Consider the following 16,623-nt stretch of genomic DNA (forward strand, 5'->3'; position numbering starts at 1 on the left):
ATATGTTGAGACTTTTCAGCCAAGGGAGAGAATAAATCTTTTGCGAGATTTTTGGGGGAAGATGTGGAAGAAAATTTTCAGAATGCAACATCTGAATGCCAATATTTAAGCCTTTTATTGAATTGTTCTTTGAAAAAGGCTTAGTAATAGGCGGTACAAGGGTGAAACAATCAACTACTTACCAATATTAAGAGGAAGAAACAGGTTGCAGAACACGATTATATTGGGGCAAATTTCGTGCTTTTAGATATTGAATTCATGACTTGATTAAGCTCTACACAGAGCTTTATCAAGTCTAAATTTCTTTCTTTGCCTTTTTAGACGCTGCATATTTAAGAAAAAAAGAATAGGTATATTAGATATAATAAAGAGAACGATACATATAAGAGATTTAAAGAGAACGACAGATATTCGAAATAGGAAGAGAACGACAGATACACGAGATGTGATAAAGAGATAGGAAAAATAACACAAGAGGGGAACGCTGGACTATAGTCGAATAAAGAGTTTCTATTCTATTGTCGTTCATAAGACGTCAGCTTCCTAACGTGGTTCCCAACGTTAATTTATCGACGCTTCCTGTCATTTTTCAGTGTTATTTTTTTATTCACTCACCTCCCTTTCCTCGGATCAAACCTTACTGCCTCTCATTTTCCAGGGGCTGCGCGAGGATATTCAGTGTACTCTTGTTTCAATGTACTCTTGTTTCAATGTACTCTTGCTTCAGTGTACTCTCGTTTCAGTGTACTCTTGTTTCAGTGTACTCTTGTTTCAGTGTACTCTTGTTTCAGTGTACTCTTGTTTCAGTGTACTATTGTTTCAGTGTACTCTTGTTTCAGTGTACTCTGGGATGTACTGACATGTAACCTCCATGTGTTAACTTTTTTATGCTACCATGTACTCTGTACTCACACATGCTATCACTATCCTCAGACGTACGTCCATGTGTTCGTGTGCTGGTGACGACCAAAACGTCCAGACCATCAAAACCATGGTGCCACTTGTGGTTCAACGTCACTGGCCCTCCCTCAGCTGTCAGGGCCGAGAGAATAGGTAAGGAATGAGAGAGGGAGAGGGAGAGAGGGAGGGAGGGAGATTAACAGATAAACCAAATCCTAGTTACCGAAACAGACAGATATTGAACGATAGGCTGAACCATATAAACACATAAGATATAGTCACAAGTAGAAAATGGCAGCTAAACACCCCACTCAAAACACAACACTTCCTCTGACTAGGTTGTACTAGTGAAGAAATTTTGAAGTCAATTAGACGAGGCTTTCTAAAGTTGTTGTATGGAGATCAATTTTGGAAACAGACTATGGGTAAAAAACACAGTCCTATACATAGGAAACACAGAGACTGACAGGGAAAAGTGTACATAACCAGTATAAATTAGGGAAGGAGAAAAACATTAGGACAGTGTTGAAAATCAGGAGAGAGAATAAAGCATAGAAACAACCGGTTCCATACGAAGAGAAAAGAACACAGGGAGGGAATTACAGAAACAAAAAAAAAAATACTGTCTTTAATATAAGTAGCTAAACCCGTGTGGGTCATTCAACCTAAAGATTGATGGATAGTCAATACACCGTTCGCTAAATGCAGGTGAGTCTTCCACCAATCAGCAGGCTGTTAGTAACGACAGTAATAATATGATGCGAGTGGTAGATTCAGGTTAGGACCAACACAGACACAATCATGGACAGGATCATTCAATTGATTAAATGGAATTGCTTTGTTAAGCGCCTCATGTTCATGCTGTGAGGTAGTAGAAGGTGAGTCAGGAGCTGCACATCAGTTTTCTCCAAGCTGAGAAACTTGCATCTGTGGTCAGGTGTTTTGAACATATTAGAGAGCACTTGTTTTGAAAATATGTGAACTGCTAGTCCATGCTTTTACATTTTAGTCTCTCAGAGTGTGCTGTGAGACTCTATGGTCAGTGTGTGCTGTGAGACTCTATGGTCAGTGTGTGCTGTGAGACTCTATGGTCAGTGTGTGCTGTGAGACTCTATGGTCATTGTGTGCTGTGAGACTCTATGCTCAGAGTGTGCTGTGAGACTCTATGGTCAGTGTATACTGTGAGACTCTATGCTCAGAGTGTGCTGTGAGACTCTATGGTCAGTGTGTGCTGTGAGACTCTATGGTCAGTGTGTGCTGTGAGACTCTATGGTCAGTGTGTGCTGTGAGACTCTATGGTCATTGTGTGCTGTGAGACTCTATGGTCAGTGTGTGCTGTGAGACTCTATGGTCAGTGTGTGCTGTGAGACTCTATGCTCAGAGTGTGCTGTGAGACTCTATGGTCAGTGTGTGCTGTGAGACTCTATGCTCAGAGTGTGCTGTGAGACTCTATGGTCAGTGTGTGCTGTGAGACTCTATGGTCAGTGTGTGCTGTGAGACTCTATGGTCAGTGTGTGCTGTGAGACTCTATGCTCAGAGTGTGCTGTGAGACTCTATAGTCAGTGTGTACTGTGAGACTCTATGCTCAGAGTGTGCTGTGAGACTCTATGCTCAGAGTGTGCTGTGAGACTCTATGGTCAGTGTGTACTGTGAGACTCTATGGTCAGTGTGTACTGTGAGACTCTATGGTCAGTGTGTGCTGTAAGACTCTATGGTCAGTGTGTGCTGTGAGACTCTATGGTCAGTATGTGCTGTGAGACTCTATGGTCAGTGTGTGCTGTGAGACTCTATGGTCAGTGTGTGCTGTGAGACTATGCTCAGAGTGTGCTGTGAGACTCTATGGTCAGTGTGTGCTGTGAGACTCTATGGTCAGTGTGTGCTGTGAGACTCTATGGTCAGTGTGTGCTGTGAGACTCTATGGTCAGTGTGTGCTGTGAGACTCTATGGTCAGTGTGTGCTGTGAGACTCTATGGTCAGTGTGTACTGTGAGACTCTATGGTCAGTGTGTGCTGTAAGACTCTATGGTCAGTGTGTACTGTGAGACTCTATGGTCAGTGTGTGCTGTGAGACTCTATGGTCAGTGTGTGCTGTAAGACTCTATGGTCAGTGTGTGCTGTGAGACTCTATGGTCAGTGTGTACTGTGAGACTCTATGGTCAGTGTGTGCTGTGAGACTCTATGGTCAGTGTGTGCTGTAAGACTCTATGGTCAGTGTGTGCTGTGAGACTCTATGGTCAGTGTGTGCTGTGAGACTCTATGGTCAGTGTGTGCTGTGAGACTCTATGGTCAGTGTGTGCTGTGAGACTCTATGGTCAGTGTGTGCTGTGAGACTCTATGGTCAGAGTGTGCTGTGAGACTCTATGCTCAGAGTGTGCTGTGAGACTCTATGCTCAGAGTGTGCTGTGAGACTCTATGCTCAGAGTGTGCTGTGAGACTCTATGGTCAGTGTGTGCTGTGAGACTCTATGGTCAGTGTGTACTGTGAGACTCTATGGTCAGTGTGTGCTGTAAGACTCTATGGTCAGTGTGTGCTGTGAGACTCTATGGTCAGTGTGTGCTGTGAGACTATGCTCAGAGTGTGCTGTGAGACTCTATGGTCAGTGTGTGCTGTAAGACTCTATGGTCAGTGTGTACTGTGAGACTCTATGGTCAGTGTGTACTGTGAGACTCTATGGTCAGTGTGTGCTGTAAGACTCTATGGTCAGTGTGTGCTGTGAGACTCTATGGTCAGTGTGTACTGTGAGACTCTATGGTCAGTGTGTGCTGTGAGACTCTATGGTCAGTGTGTGCTGTGAGACTCTATGGTCAGTGTGTGCTGTGAGACTCTATGGTCAGAGTGTGCTGTGAGACTCTATGCTCAGAGTGTGCTGTGAGACTCTATGCTCAGAGTGTGCTGTGAGACTCTATGCTCAGAGTGTGCTGTGAGACTCTATGGTCAGTGTGTGCTGTGAGACTCTATGGTCAGTGTGTACTGTGAGACTCTATGGTCAGTGTGTGCTGTAAGACTCTATGGTCAGTGTGTGCTGTGAGACTATGCTCAGAGTGTGCTGTGAGACTCTATGGTCAGTGTGTGCTGTAAGACTCTATGGTCAGTGTGTGCTGTGAGACTCTATGGTCAGTGTGTGCTGTAAGACTCTATGGTCAGTGTGTACTGTGAGACTCTATGGTCAGTGTGTACTGTGAGACTCTATGGTCAGTGTGTGCTGTAAGACTCTATGGTCAGTGTGTGCTGTGAGACTCTATGGTCAGTGTGTACTGTGAGACTCTATGGTCAGTGTGTGCTGTGAGACTCTATGGTCAGTGTGTGCTGTAAGACTCTATGGTCAGTGTGTGCTGTGAGACTCTATGGTCAGTGTGTGCTGTGAGACTCTATGGTCAGTGTGTGCTGTGAGACTCTATGGTCAGCGTGTGCTGTGAGACTCTATGGTCAGTGTGTGCTGTGAGACTCTATGGTCAGAGTGTGCTGTGAGACTCTATGCTCGGAGTGTGCTGTGAGACTCTATGCTCAGAGTGTGCTGTGAGACTCTATGCTCAGAGTGTGTTGTGAGACTCTATGGTCAGTGTGTGCTGTGAGACTCTATGGTCAGTGTGTGCTGTGAGACTCTATGGTCAGTGTGTGCTGTGAGACTCTATGGTCAGTGTGTGCTGTGAGACTCTATGCTCAGAGTGTGCTGTGAGACTCTATGCTCAGAGTGTGCTGTGAGACTCTATGGTCAGTGTGTGCCGTGAGATTCTATGGTCAGTGTGTGCAGTGAGATTCTATGGTCAGTGTGTGCTGTGAGATTCTATGCTCAGAGTGTGCTGTGAGATTCTATGCTCAGAGTGTGCTGTGAGATTCTATGGTCAGTGTGTGCTGTGAGACTCTATGGTCAGTGTGTGCTGTGAGATTCTATGCTCAGAGTGTGCTGTGAGATTCTATGCTCAGAGTGTGCTGTGAGATTCTATGGTCAGTGTGTGCTGTGAGATTCTATGGTCAGTGTGTGCTGTGAGATTCTATGGTCAGTGCGTACAGTGAGATTCAATGGTCAGTGTGTGCTGTGAGATTCTATGCTCAGAGTGTGCTGTGAGATTCTATACTCAGAGTGTGCTGTGAGATTCTATGGTCAGAGTGTGCCCCGAGATTCTGTGCTCAAAGTGTGCTGTGAGATTCTGTGCTCAGTGATTTAGATTTTGCCACCGAAGTGGCTAGTTTATTGTGCACCCCATATCCATCCTGTGGACGGTAGCGCGAGAGCATATGGATACACAAAAGGCCTAGGAACTAGGCCCCAAAGGGTTAACAGGAATACATATGGATTTATATCTACATATCTATAGTTCACTTATCTGTTACAAGCAAATTTAGGAAATTTGCTTAGTATATCTGGTATCTTATTTTCATTAATAAGATATCTTGACATGTCACATAGGTTATTATACTGTCTGTCTCTGTATTCCTCAATAAGTGGACAATTAAGCACATAGTGTTCAAGAGAGTGACCATATGCCTGATCACATAATTTACATTTAGTTTGATCATCATCTGTGTGTCTCCGAAACTGCCAGAAGTACTTGTAACCAAGCCTAAGCCTGGCCACTACAACATCAGTCAGTACTTGTAACCAAGCCTAAGCCTGGCCACTACAACATCAGTCAGTCTGTTCACATTGCAAGTTGCTCCATAAACATACTTATCTACGTTCATGTTATCATTGTGGGTTATAGATCTACTCAGGCTTCTAACTGCATTCCTATAACAATCATTTTCATTATTTACTTCTCTCCTAATATTATTCCTAATGCTAGACACAGTTATACCAAAGTTATATTCTACATTCTCCTTCTCGATACTCTTCTTGGCTAACATATCAACTTTATCATGAAGGAGTAATCAGTGTGCTGTGAGATTCTATGATCATTATGTGCTGTGAGACTATGCTCAGAGTGTGCTGTAAGATTCTATGCTCAGAGTGTACTGTGAGATTCCATGCTCAGTGTGCTTTGAGATTCTATGCTCATTATGTGCTGTGAGACTATGCTCAGAGTGTGCTGTGAGATTCTATGCTCATTATGTGCTGTTAGACTATGCTCAGAGTGTGCTGTGACATTCTATGCTCATTATGTGCTGTGAGACTATGCTCAGAGTGTGCTGTGAGATTCTATGGTCAGTGTGTGCTGTGAGATTCTATGGTCAGTGTGTGCTGTGAGACTCTACGCTCAGAGTGTGCTGTGAGATTCTATTGTCATTATGTGCTGTGAGACTATGCCCAGAATGTGCTGTGAGATTCTATGCTCAGAGTGTGCTGTGAAATTCTATGCTCGGAGTGTGCTGTGAGATTCTATGCTCAGAGTGTGCTGTGAGATTCTATGCTCATTATGTGCTGTGAGACTATGCTCAGAGTGTGCTGTAAGATTCTATGCTCAGAGTGTACTGTGAGATTCTATGGTCAGTGTGTGCTGTGAAATTCTATGGTCAGTGTGTGCTGTGAGATTCTATGGTCAGTGTGTGCTGTGAGATTTTATGGTCAGTGTGTGCTGTGAGATTCTATGGTCAGTGTGTGCTGTGAGATTCTATGGTCAGTGTGTACTGTGAGATTATATGGTCAGTGTGTGCTGTGAGATTTTGTGGTCAGTTTGTGCTGTGAGATTTTATGGTCAGTGTGTGCTGTGAGATTCTATGGTCACTGTGTGCTGTGAGGTTCTATGGTCAGTGTATGCTGTGAGATTCTATGGTCAGTGTGTGCTGTGAGATTCTATGGTCAATGTTTGCTGTGAGATTCTATGGTCAGTATGTGCTATGAGATTTTATGGTCGGTATGTGCTGTGAGATTCTATGGTCAGTGTGTGCTGTGAGATTCTGTGCTCAGTATGTGCTGTGAGGTTCTATGGTCTGTCTGTGCTGTGAGATTCTATGGTCAGTGTGTGCTGTGAGATTCTATGGTCAGTGTATGCTGTGAGATTCTATGGTCTGTGTGTGCTGTGAGATTCTATGATCAGTGTGTGCTGTGAGATTCTATGGTCAGTGTGTGCTGTGAGATTCTGTGGTCAGTGTGTGCTGTGAGATTCTGTCCTCAGTATGTGCTGTGAGAATCTATGATCAGAGTGTGTGGTGAGATTCTGTGGTCAGTGTGTCCTGTGAGATTCTGTGGTCAGTGTGTGCTGTGAGATTCTGTGGTCAGTGTGTGTTGTGAGATTCTATGGTCAGTGTGTGCTCTGAGATTCTATGGTCAGAGTGTGCTGTGAGATTCTGTGCTCAGAGTGTTCTGTGAGATTCTATGGTCAGTGTGTGTTGTGAGATTCTATGGTCGGTGTGTGCTGTGAGAATCTATGCTCAGTATGGGCTGTGAGATTCTATGCTCAGAGTGTGCTGTGAGACTCTGTGCTTAGAGTGTGCTGTGAGATTCTATGCTCAGAGTGTGCTGTGAGATTCTATACTCAGTATGTGCTGTGAGACTATGCTCAGAATGTGCTGTGAGATTCTATGCTCAGAGTGTGCCGTGAGATTCTATGCTCAGTGTGTGCTGTGAGATTCTATACTCAGTATGTGCTGTGAGATTCTATGCTCAGAGTGTGCTGTGAGATTCTATACTCAGTATGTGCTGTGACATTGTATGCTCAGAGTGTGCTTTGAAATTCTATACTCAGTATGTGCTGTGAGATTCTATGCTCAGAGTGTGCTGTGAGATTCTATGCTCAGAGTGAGCTGTGAGATTCTATACTCAGTATTTGCTGTGAGATTCTATGCTTAGAGTGTGCTGTGAGATTCTATGCTCAGAGTGTGCTGTGAGATTCTATGCTCAGAGTGTGCTGTGATATTCTATGTTCAGAGTGTGCTGTGAGATTCGACGATCAGAGTGTGCTGTGAGATTCTATGGTCAGAGTGTGCTGTGAGATTCTATGCTCAGAGTGCTGTGAGATTATATGCTCAGTATGTGCTGTGAGATTCTATGCTCAGTGTGTGCTGTGAGATTCTATGCTCAGTGTGTGCTGTGAGATTTTACGCTCAGTGTGTGCTGTGAGATTCTATACTCAGTGTGTGCTGTGAGATTCTATACTCAGTGTGTGCTGTGAGATTCTATGCTCAGTGTGTGCTGTGAGATTCTATACTCAGTGTGTGCTGTGAGATTCTATGCTCAGTGTGTGCTGTGAGATTCTATGCTCAGTGCGTGCTGTGAGATTCTATACTCAGTGTGTGCTGTGAGATTCTATACTCAGTGTGTGCTGTGAGATTCTATGCTCAGTGCGTGCTGTGAGATTCTATACTCAGTGTGTGCTGTGAGATTCTATGCTCAGTGTGTGCTGTGAGATTCTGTGCTCTGACAGATTATGCCTCTTGGTTCAAACATTAGAAATCTGAAATTAGACTAATCCCACACAAGTCTTTGACAGTGCCATTTATCATTTTGTTAAATCTGAAATCAGACTTGACAGCAGCGTGTTGATTGTCAACCAGACTTGACAGAAGCGTGTTGATTGTCAACCAGACTTGACAGCAGCGTGTTGATTGTCAACCAGACTTGACAGCAGCGTGTTGATTGTCAACCAGACTTGACAGCAGCGTGTTGATTGTCAACCAGACTTGACAGCAGCGTGTTGATTGTCAACCAGACTTGACAGCAGCGTGTTGATTGTCAACCAGACTTGACAGCAGCGTGTTGAGCGTGTTGATTGTCAACCAGACTTGACAGCAGCGTGTTGGTTGTCAACCAGACTTGACAGCAGCGTGTTGGTTGTCAACCAGACTTGACAGCAGCGTGTTGGTTGTCAACCAGACTTGACAGCAGCGTGTTGGTTGTCGACCAGACTTGACAGCAGCGTGTTGGTTGTCAACCAGACTTGACAGCAGCGTGTTGATTGTCAACCAGACTTGACAGCAGCGTGTTGATTGTCAACCAGACTTGACAGCAGCGTGTTGGTTGTCAACCAGACTTTACAGCAGCGTGTTGGTTGTCAACCAGACTTGATAGCAGCGTGTTGGTTGTCAACCAGACTTGACAGCAGCGTGTTGGTTGTCAACCAGACTTGACAGCAGCGTGTTGGTTGTCAACCAGACTTTACAGCAGCGTGTTGGTTGTCAACCAGACTTGATAGCAGCGTGTTGGTTGTCAACCAGACTTGACAGCAGCGTGTTGGTTGTCAACCAGACTTGATAGCAGCGTGTTGGTTGTCAACCAGACTTTACAGCAGCGTGTTGATTGTCGACCAGACTTGACAGCAGCGTGTTGGTTGTCAACCAGACTTGACAGCAGCGTGTTGGTTGTCAACCAGACTTTACAGCAGCGTGTTGGTTGTCAACCAGACTTGACAGCAGCGTGTTGGTTGTCAACCAGACTTGACAGCAGCGTGTTGGTTGTCAACCAGACTTGATAGCAGCGTGTTGGTTGTCAACCAGACTTTACAGCAGCGTGTTGGTTGTCAACCAGACTTGACAGCAGCGTGTTGGTTGTCAACCAGACGACAGCAGCGTGTTGGTTGTCAACCAGACTTGATAGCAGCGTGTTGGTTGTCAACCAGACTTGACAGCAGCGTGTTGGTTGTCAACCAGACGACAGCAGCGTGTTGGTTGTCAACCAGACTTGATAGCAGCGTGTTGGTTGTCAACCAGACTTGACAGCAGCGTGTTGGTTGTCAACCAGACTTGACAGCAGCGTGTTGGTTGTCAACCAGACTTGATAGCAGCGTGTTGGTTGTCAACCAGACTTGACAGCAGCGTGTTGGTTGTCAACCAGACTTTACAGCAGCGTGTTGGTTGTCAACCAGACTTGACAGCAGCGTGTTGGTTGTCAACCAGACGACAGCAGCGTGTTGGTTGTCAATCAGACTTGACAGCAGCCTGTTGGTTGTCAACCAGACTTGACAGCAGCGTGTTGGTTGTCAACCAGACTTGACAGGAGCGTGTTGGTTGTCAACCAGACTTTACAGCAGCGTGTTGGTTGTCAACCAGACTTGACAGCAGCGTGTTGGTTGTCGACCAGACTTGACAGCAGCGTGTTGGTTGTCAACCAGACTTTACAGCAGCGTGTTGGTTGTCGACCAGACTTGACAGCAGCGTGTTGGTTGTCAACCAGACTTGACAGCAGCGTGTTGGTTGTCGACCAGACTTGACAGCAGCGTGTTGGTTGTCAACCAGACTTTACAGCAGCGTGTTGGTTGTCAACCAGACTTGACAGCAGCGTGTTGGTTGTCAACCAGAGTTTACAATAGAATATTAAGCCAAAATATATTTTAAAAGTATTATATATATTTACATACATGCAACATTATAATTATGAACATTTTTATTTAAACGTGTATATGTGTGTTTTGTATTATTGTTTATTTGTATATTTTAATAAAATATTCAGGTCATCAATGTTTATTTTCATTTATTAAACACAAACATACGAAGAATATTAATCTGTGGTATATCTCTATATCTCTTTTTTTTTCCTCTCTTCTCCCTATTTTCTTCTTCCTTTCCTATGTGTTTATCCCAAACCTAATACTGATCCTTACATCTCTCTCTCTCTCCCATATCCTCTTCCTCCCCACCTCCCTTCCTTCTCCCAGAATACCTTGACTACCAAAAGCAGAGAACTGGAAGCATCATGCCTTTCCTGGTGACTTGCAAGGTGCCCTCAGACGTGGCTCACCTCCAACCCATCGCTGCCTCCATCCTACCCAATCCATGCACCTCCACCTCCAACCTCCTCCAGGTAAATCTTTTTCCATGTGAATCATCCTCTTAGTAAATCCTCCACATTGTCACTCCTCTTTTATACAATTCAGGAATTAGACACACGTGCTACACCTGGATATCTTTATTTAAAGACGTTTCGACATACAGAAGACAGTGGAAGTTGAGGTAATCAGTCCCTTAGCCTGGAAGCAGGTGTTCAGCACTTTAAGTCGTAAAGAATTTGAATCATAGGCTAGGTTAGATTAGGTAAGGTTTGCCAGGAAAAAGGACAAGTGTTTCCTGACGCAAGTCTCGGTTATGTGATGACCCGCAGCTGGAGCTTTTGGTCATCTGACCGACGCCCTCCACTGGCTTTCCGGTCCACTTCTTTAAAAATTTATGGCTATGATTATAGTCATTAGATCTTGATTTTTAAGAAGGAAAATGAACTCTTATATGCTGGAGTCAGATGAGATGCAGCAGTTACAGTTACAGTTACCTATATGCTGACCCGGAGGTCAGCATATAGGTTACGTTAGGTAAGATTCGACAGATGTTTCGTCATTCCGGGTCTTAATCATATAATGAACCCCCGTTATCCCCCCCCCCCAGGCCATATAGATTGTAGGACATATATCAACAATGTCCAGATTCCACATGTCGGTGTCAGTCAAAAAAATCTTACAATAATGGTATACAATACCTCATGACATAATAATGACATACAATAATGGTATACAATACCTCATGACATAATAATGACATACAATAATGGTATACAATACCTCATGACATAATAATGACATACAATAATGGTATACAATACCTCATGACATAATAATGACATACAATAATGGTATACAATACCTCATGACATAATAATGACATACAATAATGGTATACAATACCTCATGACATAAAAATGACATACAATAATGGTATACAATACCTCATGACATAATAATGACATACAATAATGGTATACAATACCTCATGACATAATAATGACATACAATAATGGTATACAATACCTCATGACATAATAATGACATACAATAATGGTATACAATACCTCATGACATAATAATGACATACAATAATGGTATACAATACCTCATGACATAATAATGACATACAATAATGGTATACAATACCTCATGACATAATAATGACATACAATAATGGTATACAATACCTCATGACACAGTAATGAGATACAATACCTTACAGGTATTGTACATCATTATTACAAGTTGTACCATCACCTGCACATACACTGGTCAAGCCTCCGCACCTACACACTTTTAATTTACAAAAAAAAAAAAAGTTCTTGTTCCTGATAAATCCTGTAATTTATATTTTTTTTCTGCTAGATATTATAAGTAAATTTCTTTTTTAATTAGTTAATTTTTCTCTTAAAATGGTAAACTAAAAAAAAAATTCTCCGAAGAAAAGCCTATATATTACCATTATTATTATCATATGATTCACATTAAGTTTTAAACCCATGTAGGTTAATAAACCAAGCTGGTGAATCTCCCAAAGAAAGGATTAATTTCGGTTTTATTAGAATCAGTTGTTAATTTCTCAAACTTTACTTAAATTATTCTATTATATCCCACAATCCAGAAGTCATGGATCACAACAGTGTTATTATCACAACTGCCAAAAAAAAAAGGTGTTCTGGATAACTAAAATCTTTGAATATAGAGACGCCATTGTTGATACTCTTAGGCATTTATTTTCCTCTAGAATATTGGTATATTGTTGCTATAATATTCGCCGGGAGACAGAACTAGTGTCTCCTGACACGGGTCTTAATCATATAGCAGATCCATTATTATTGTATCTCATTGTTGCTGTAATTAACAGCTCCTTTTAAGGAAGGTGAAATTGCAGATTTAGAGAATGTACAGAGAACCTTCACTGCCAGTATTAATTCAGTTAAGCACCTACATTATTGGGAACATCTGAAAAAATTCTGGATTGATTCGTCCCAAATCTGCACACTGAAATCACTTCCTACGAAAGAGATTCTAGAAGAGCAGGTGTGCAGTAAGAGACAAGTCAGTAATGTACAGGCACCAAGACTTTTCAACACCCTCCCTTCACACAAGAATTACTAAGAGACAGATGGCTTGCTTTAAGAAGTAACCTGATAAAATTCCTCATAAATATAAATATTTAGACAAGGTCATTAAATTTATAAGTACAATATATAAAGAAACTATGCAATGTTAAAATATTTAACCTAGCATTGTATAATTTTAAACTCACTCGTAAAATATATCATTGTGTGACCAGCTAAATATATGTAAGGAAGCTGATCAATTAAAGCTTCATTGTAACACTATATACAGGGATTCACAATAAGGTCCAATCCTTTTTGATATCGTGACATTATAATATATCCATATGTATATATATATGTATATATGTAATATGACCACAAATATGGAAATTATAAAAACGAGAGCTTGTATGAATCCATTGACGTTGGATCTGCTAGTATACTGGTGAGTGTTATATCTGATCTACCAGTATACTGGTGGGTTCTTATCTGATCTACCAGTATACTGGTGGGTTCTTACCTGATCTACCAGTATACTGGTGGGTTCTTACCTGATCTACCAGTATACTGGTGGGTTCATACCTGATCTACCAGTATACTGGTGGGTTCTTACCTGATCTACCAGTATAATGGTGGGTTCTTACCTGATCTACCAGTATACTGGTGGGTTCTTACCTGATCTACCAGTATACTGGTGGGTTCTTACCTGATCTACCAGTATACTGGTGGGTTCTTACCTGATCTACCAGTATACTGGTGGGTTCTTACCTGATCTACCAGTATACTGGTGGGTTCTTACCTGATCTACCAGTATACTGGTGGGTTCTTACCTAATCTACCAGTATACTGGTGGGTTCTTACCTGATCTGCCAGTATACTGGTGGGTTCTTACCTGATCTACCAGTATACTGGTGGGTTCTTACCTGATCTACCAGTATACTGGTGGGTTCTTACATGATCTACCAGTATAATGGTGGGTTCTTACCTGATCTACCAGTATACTGGTGGGTTCATACCTGATCTACCAGTATACTGGTGGGTTCTTACCTGATCTACCAGTATACTGGTGGGTTCTTATCTGATCTACCAGTATACTGGTGGGTTCTTATCTACCAGTATACTGGTGGGTTCTTATCTGATCTACCATTGCACTGGTAGGTTCTTATCTGATCTACCAGTATACTGGTGGGTTCTTGTCTGATCTACCAGTATACTGGTGGGTTCTTATCTGATCTACCATTGTACTGGTGGGTTCTTATCTGATCTACCAGTATACTGGTGGGTTCTTATCTGATCTACCATTGTACTGGTGGGTTCTTATCTGATCTACTAGTATACTGGTGGGTTCTTATCTAATCTACCAGTATACTGGTGGGTTCTTATCTGATCTACCAGTATACTGGTGTGTTCTTCTCTGATCTACCATTGTATTGGTGGGTTCTTATCTGATCTACCAGTATACTGGTGGGTTCTTATATGATCTACCAGTATATTGGTGGGTTCTTATCTGATCTACCATTGTACTGGTGGGTACTTATCTGATCTACCATTGTACTAGTGGGTTCTTATCTGATCTACTAGTATACTGGTGGGTTCTTATCTGATCTACCAGTATACTGGTGGGCTCTGATCTACCATTGTACTGGTGGGTTATCTGATCTACCAGTATACTGGTGGGTTCTTATCTGATCTACCAGTATACTGGTGGGTTCTTATCTGATCTACCAGTATACTGGTGGGTTCTTATCTGATCTACCATTGTACTGGTGGGTTCTTTTCTGATCTACCATTGTACTAGTGGGTTCTTATCTGATCTACCATTGTACTAGTAGGTTCTTATCTGATCTACCAGTATATTGGTGGGTTCTTATCTGATCTGCCATTGTACTGGTGGGTTCTTATCTGATCTACCATTGTACTGGGAGGTTCTTACCTGATCTACTAGTATACTGGTGGGTTCTTATCTGATCTACCATTGTGCTGGTGGGTTCTTATCTGATATATCAGTATACTGGTGGGCTCTTATCTGATCTACCAGTATACTGGTGGGTTCTTATCTGATCTACCAGTATACTGGTGGGTTCTTATCTGATCTACCATTGTACTGGTGGGTTCTTTTCTGATCTACCATTGTACTAGTGGGTTCTTATCTGATCTACTAGTATACTGTTGAGTTCTTATCTGATCTACCATTGTACTAGTAGGTTCTTATCTGATCTACCAGTATACTGGTGGGTTCTTATCTGATCTACTAATATACTGGTGGGTTCTTATCTGATCTACCATTGTACTGGTGGGTTCTTATCTGATATACCAGTATATTGGTGGGTTCTTATCTGATCTGCCATTGTACTGGTGGGTTCTTATCTGATATATCAGTATACTGGTGGGTTCTTATCTGATCTACCATTGTACTGGTGGGTTCTTATCTGATCTACCATTGTACTGGTGGGTTCTTATCTGATCTACCAGTATACTGGTGGGTTCTTATCTGATCTACCATTGTACTGGTGGGTTCTTATCTGATCTACCAGTATACTGGTGGGTTCTTATCTGATCTACCAGTATACTGGTGGGTTCTTATCTGATCTACCAGTATACTGATCTTCCATTGTACTGGTGGGTTCTTATCTGATCTACCAGTATACTGGTGGGTTCTTATCTGATCTACCATTGTACTGGTGGGTTCTTATCTGATCTACCATTGTACTAGTGGGTTCTTATCTGATCTACTAGTATACTGTTGAGTTCTTATCTGATCTACCATTGTACTGGTAGGTTCTTATCTGATCTACCAGTATACTGGTGGGTTCTTATCTGATGTACCAATATACTGGTGGGTTCTTATCTGATCTACTAATATACTGGTGGGTTCTTATCTGATGTACCAATATACTGGTGGGTTCTTATCTGATCTACTAATATACTGGTGGGTTCTTATCTGGTCTACCATTGTACTGGTGGTTTCTTATCTGATCTACCATTGTACTGGTGGGTTCTTATCTGATCTACCAGTATACTGGTGGGTTCTTATCTGATCTACCATTGTACTGGTTTGTTCTTATCTGATCTGCCATTGCACTGGTTTGTTCTTATCTGATCTACCAGTATACTGGTGGGTTCTGCTTTACATCAGATTTTTAATATTGTACTAATTATTTAATTTTTATTACACCTTTTTATTTGTTGTACTTTATTATTATTATTGAAGGTAACACAGTTGTGAGGTGTTATTGTTGTATTTCTTACTACAGGTGGTTGGCTCTGGAACACGAGAAGCCTCTGCTTATGTTCATGATCTGCCACCTCACTCTTCTACCAGGTGAGTTGTGGCTGATTTCGCTCCGTAAGAACATTCTAAGATAAAATATTGATGGCTGCCAGGCAACCATTAATTAATTAGTACCTAGTAATGATACTAATTAGTAAAGCTATAATATCTGAGCTTAAGAACGAGGAAAACCACAGGACCACAGTAAGTAAACTGGATGATTTAGTTAGTCAAATCGTATTAACACGATTGCAAGCTTATTGGGGAACGGGGGGGGGGAGGTACCAATGACAAGTGAGTTTTAAACCTCAACTGCCGTTGTGCTAACCATTTGATCAGCTGGTTCTATATGATTCAATATTCTCAGTTTAATATTTTCCTACCAGTGTGTGATTCTCTGTAAAATTAATAATTTCTCCTTATAGCTACGTAACCTTTTATACGGCCCATTGCTCAACACATCCTGACACCATCGTCTTAAGGTATCCATATATAACCCCTCTCATTTAATTCAACACACTGGTTGTAGGAATATCTCAGGAGTCATGGGAGGACGACGGGAGAGGCTTCGTTCAAGGGTAAGTTCTGCTGGCACGCACAGAATCAAAGTAAATGGTTTCCTGTGCGTACGGTAATTCCTTATAGCTTGAGGGAAGCAAGATGTTGACCATGGAAAACGCCGTGTGTCCAGGGTTTCCAGTCAGCTTCCAGGTAATTAATCTTACCGTCTTCCTGGAACATTCAAG

The 16,623-nt window shown here is 42.1% G+C and overlaps 1 protein-coding gene across 6 annotated transcripts in view; it reads left to right on the forward strand.

The window, feature by feature from the left end:
- The window catches only part of LOC128685442 (uncharacterized), a 167,106-nt gene that overhangs the window by 133,867 nt on the left and 16,616 nt on the right, over positions 1-16,623 (forward strand). For all 6 annotated transcript variants that reach the window (XM_070083008.1, XM_070083002.1, XM_070083003.1 and 3 more), the window contains 3 exons: positions 934-1,053; positions 10,427-10,572; positions 15,861-15,928. In XM_070083008.1, coding sequence (XP_069939109.1) covers positions 934-1,053; positions 10,427-10,572; positions 15,861-15,928 — 334 coding nt within the window. The remainder of the gene's footprint in view (positions 1-933; positions 1,054-10,426; positions 10,573-15,860; positions 15,929-16,623) is intronic.

The sequence above is a fragment of the Cherax quadricarinatus genome, chromosome 8 (assembly GCF_038502225.1).
Source record: "Cherax quadricarinatus isolate ZL_2023a chromosome 8, ASM3850222v1, whole genome shotgun sequence".
NCBI classification, from domain to species: domain Eukaryota; kingdom Metazoa; phylum Arthropoda; class Malacostraca; order Decapoda; family Parastacidae; genus Cherax; species Cherax quadricarinatus.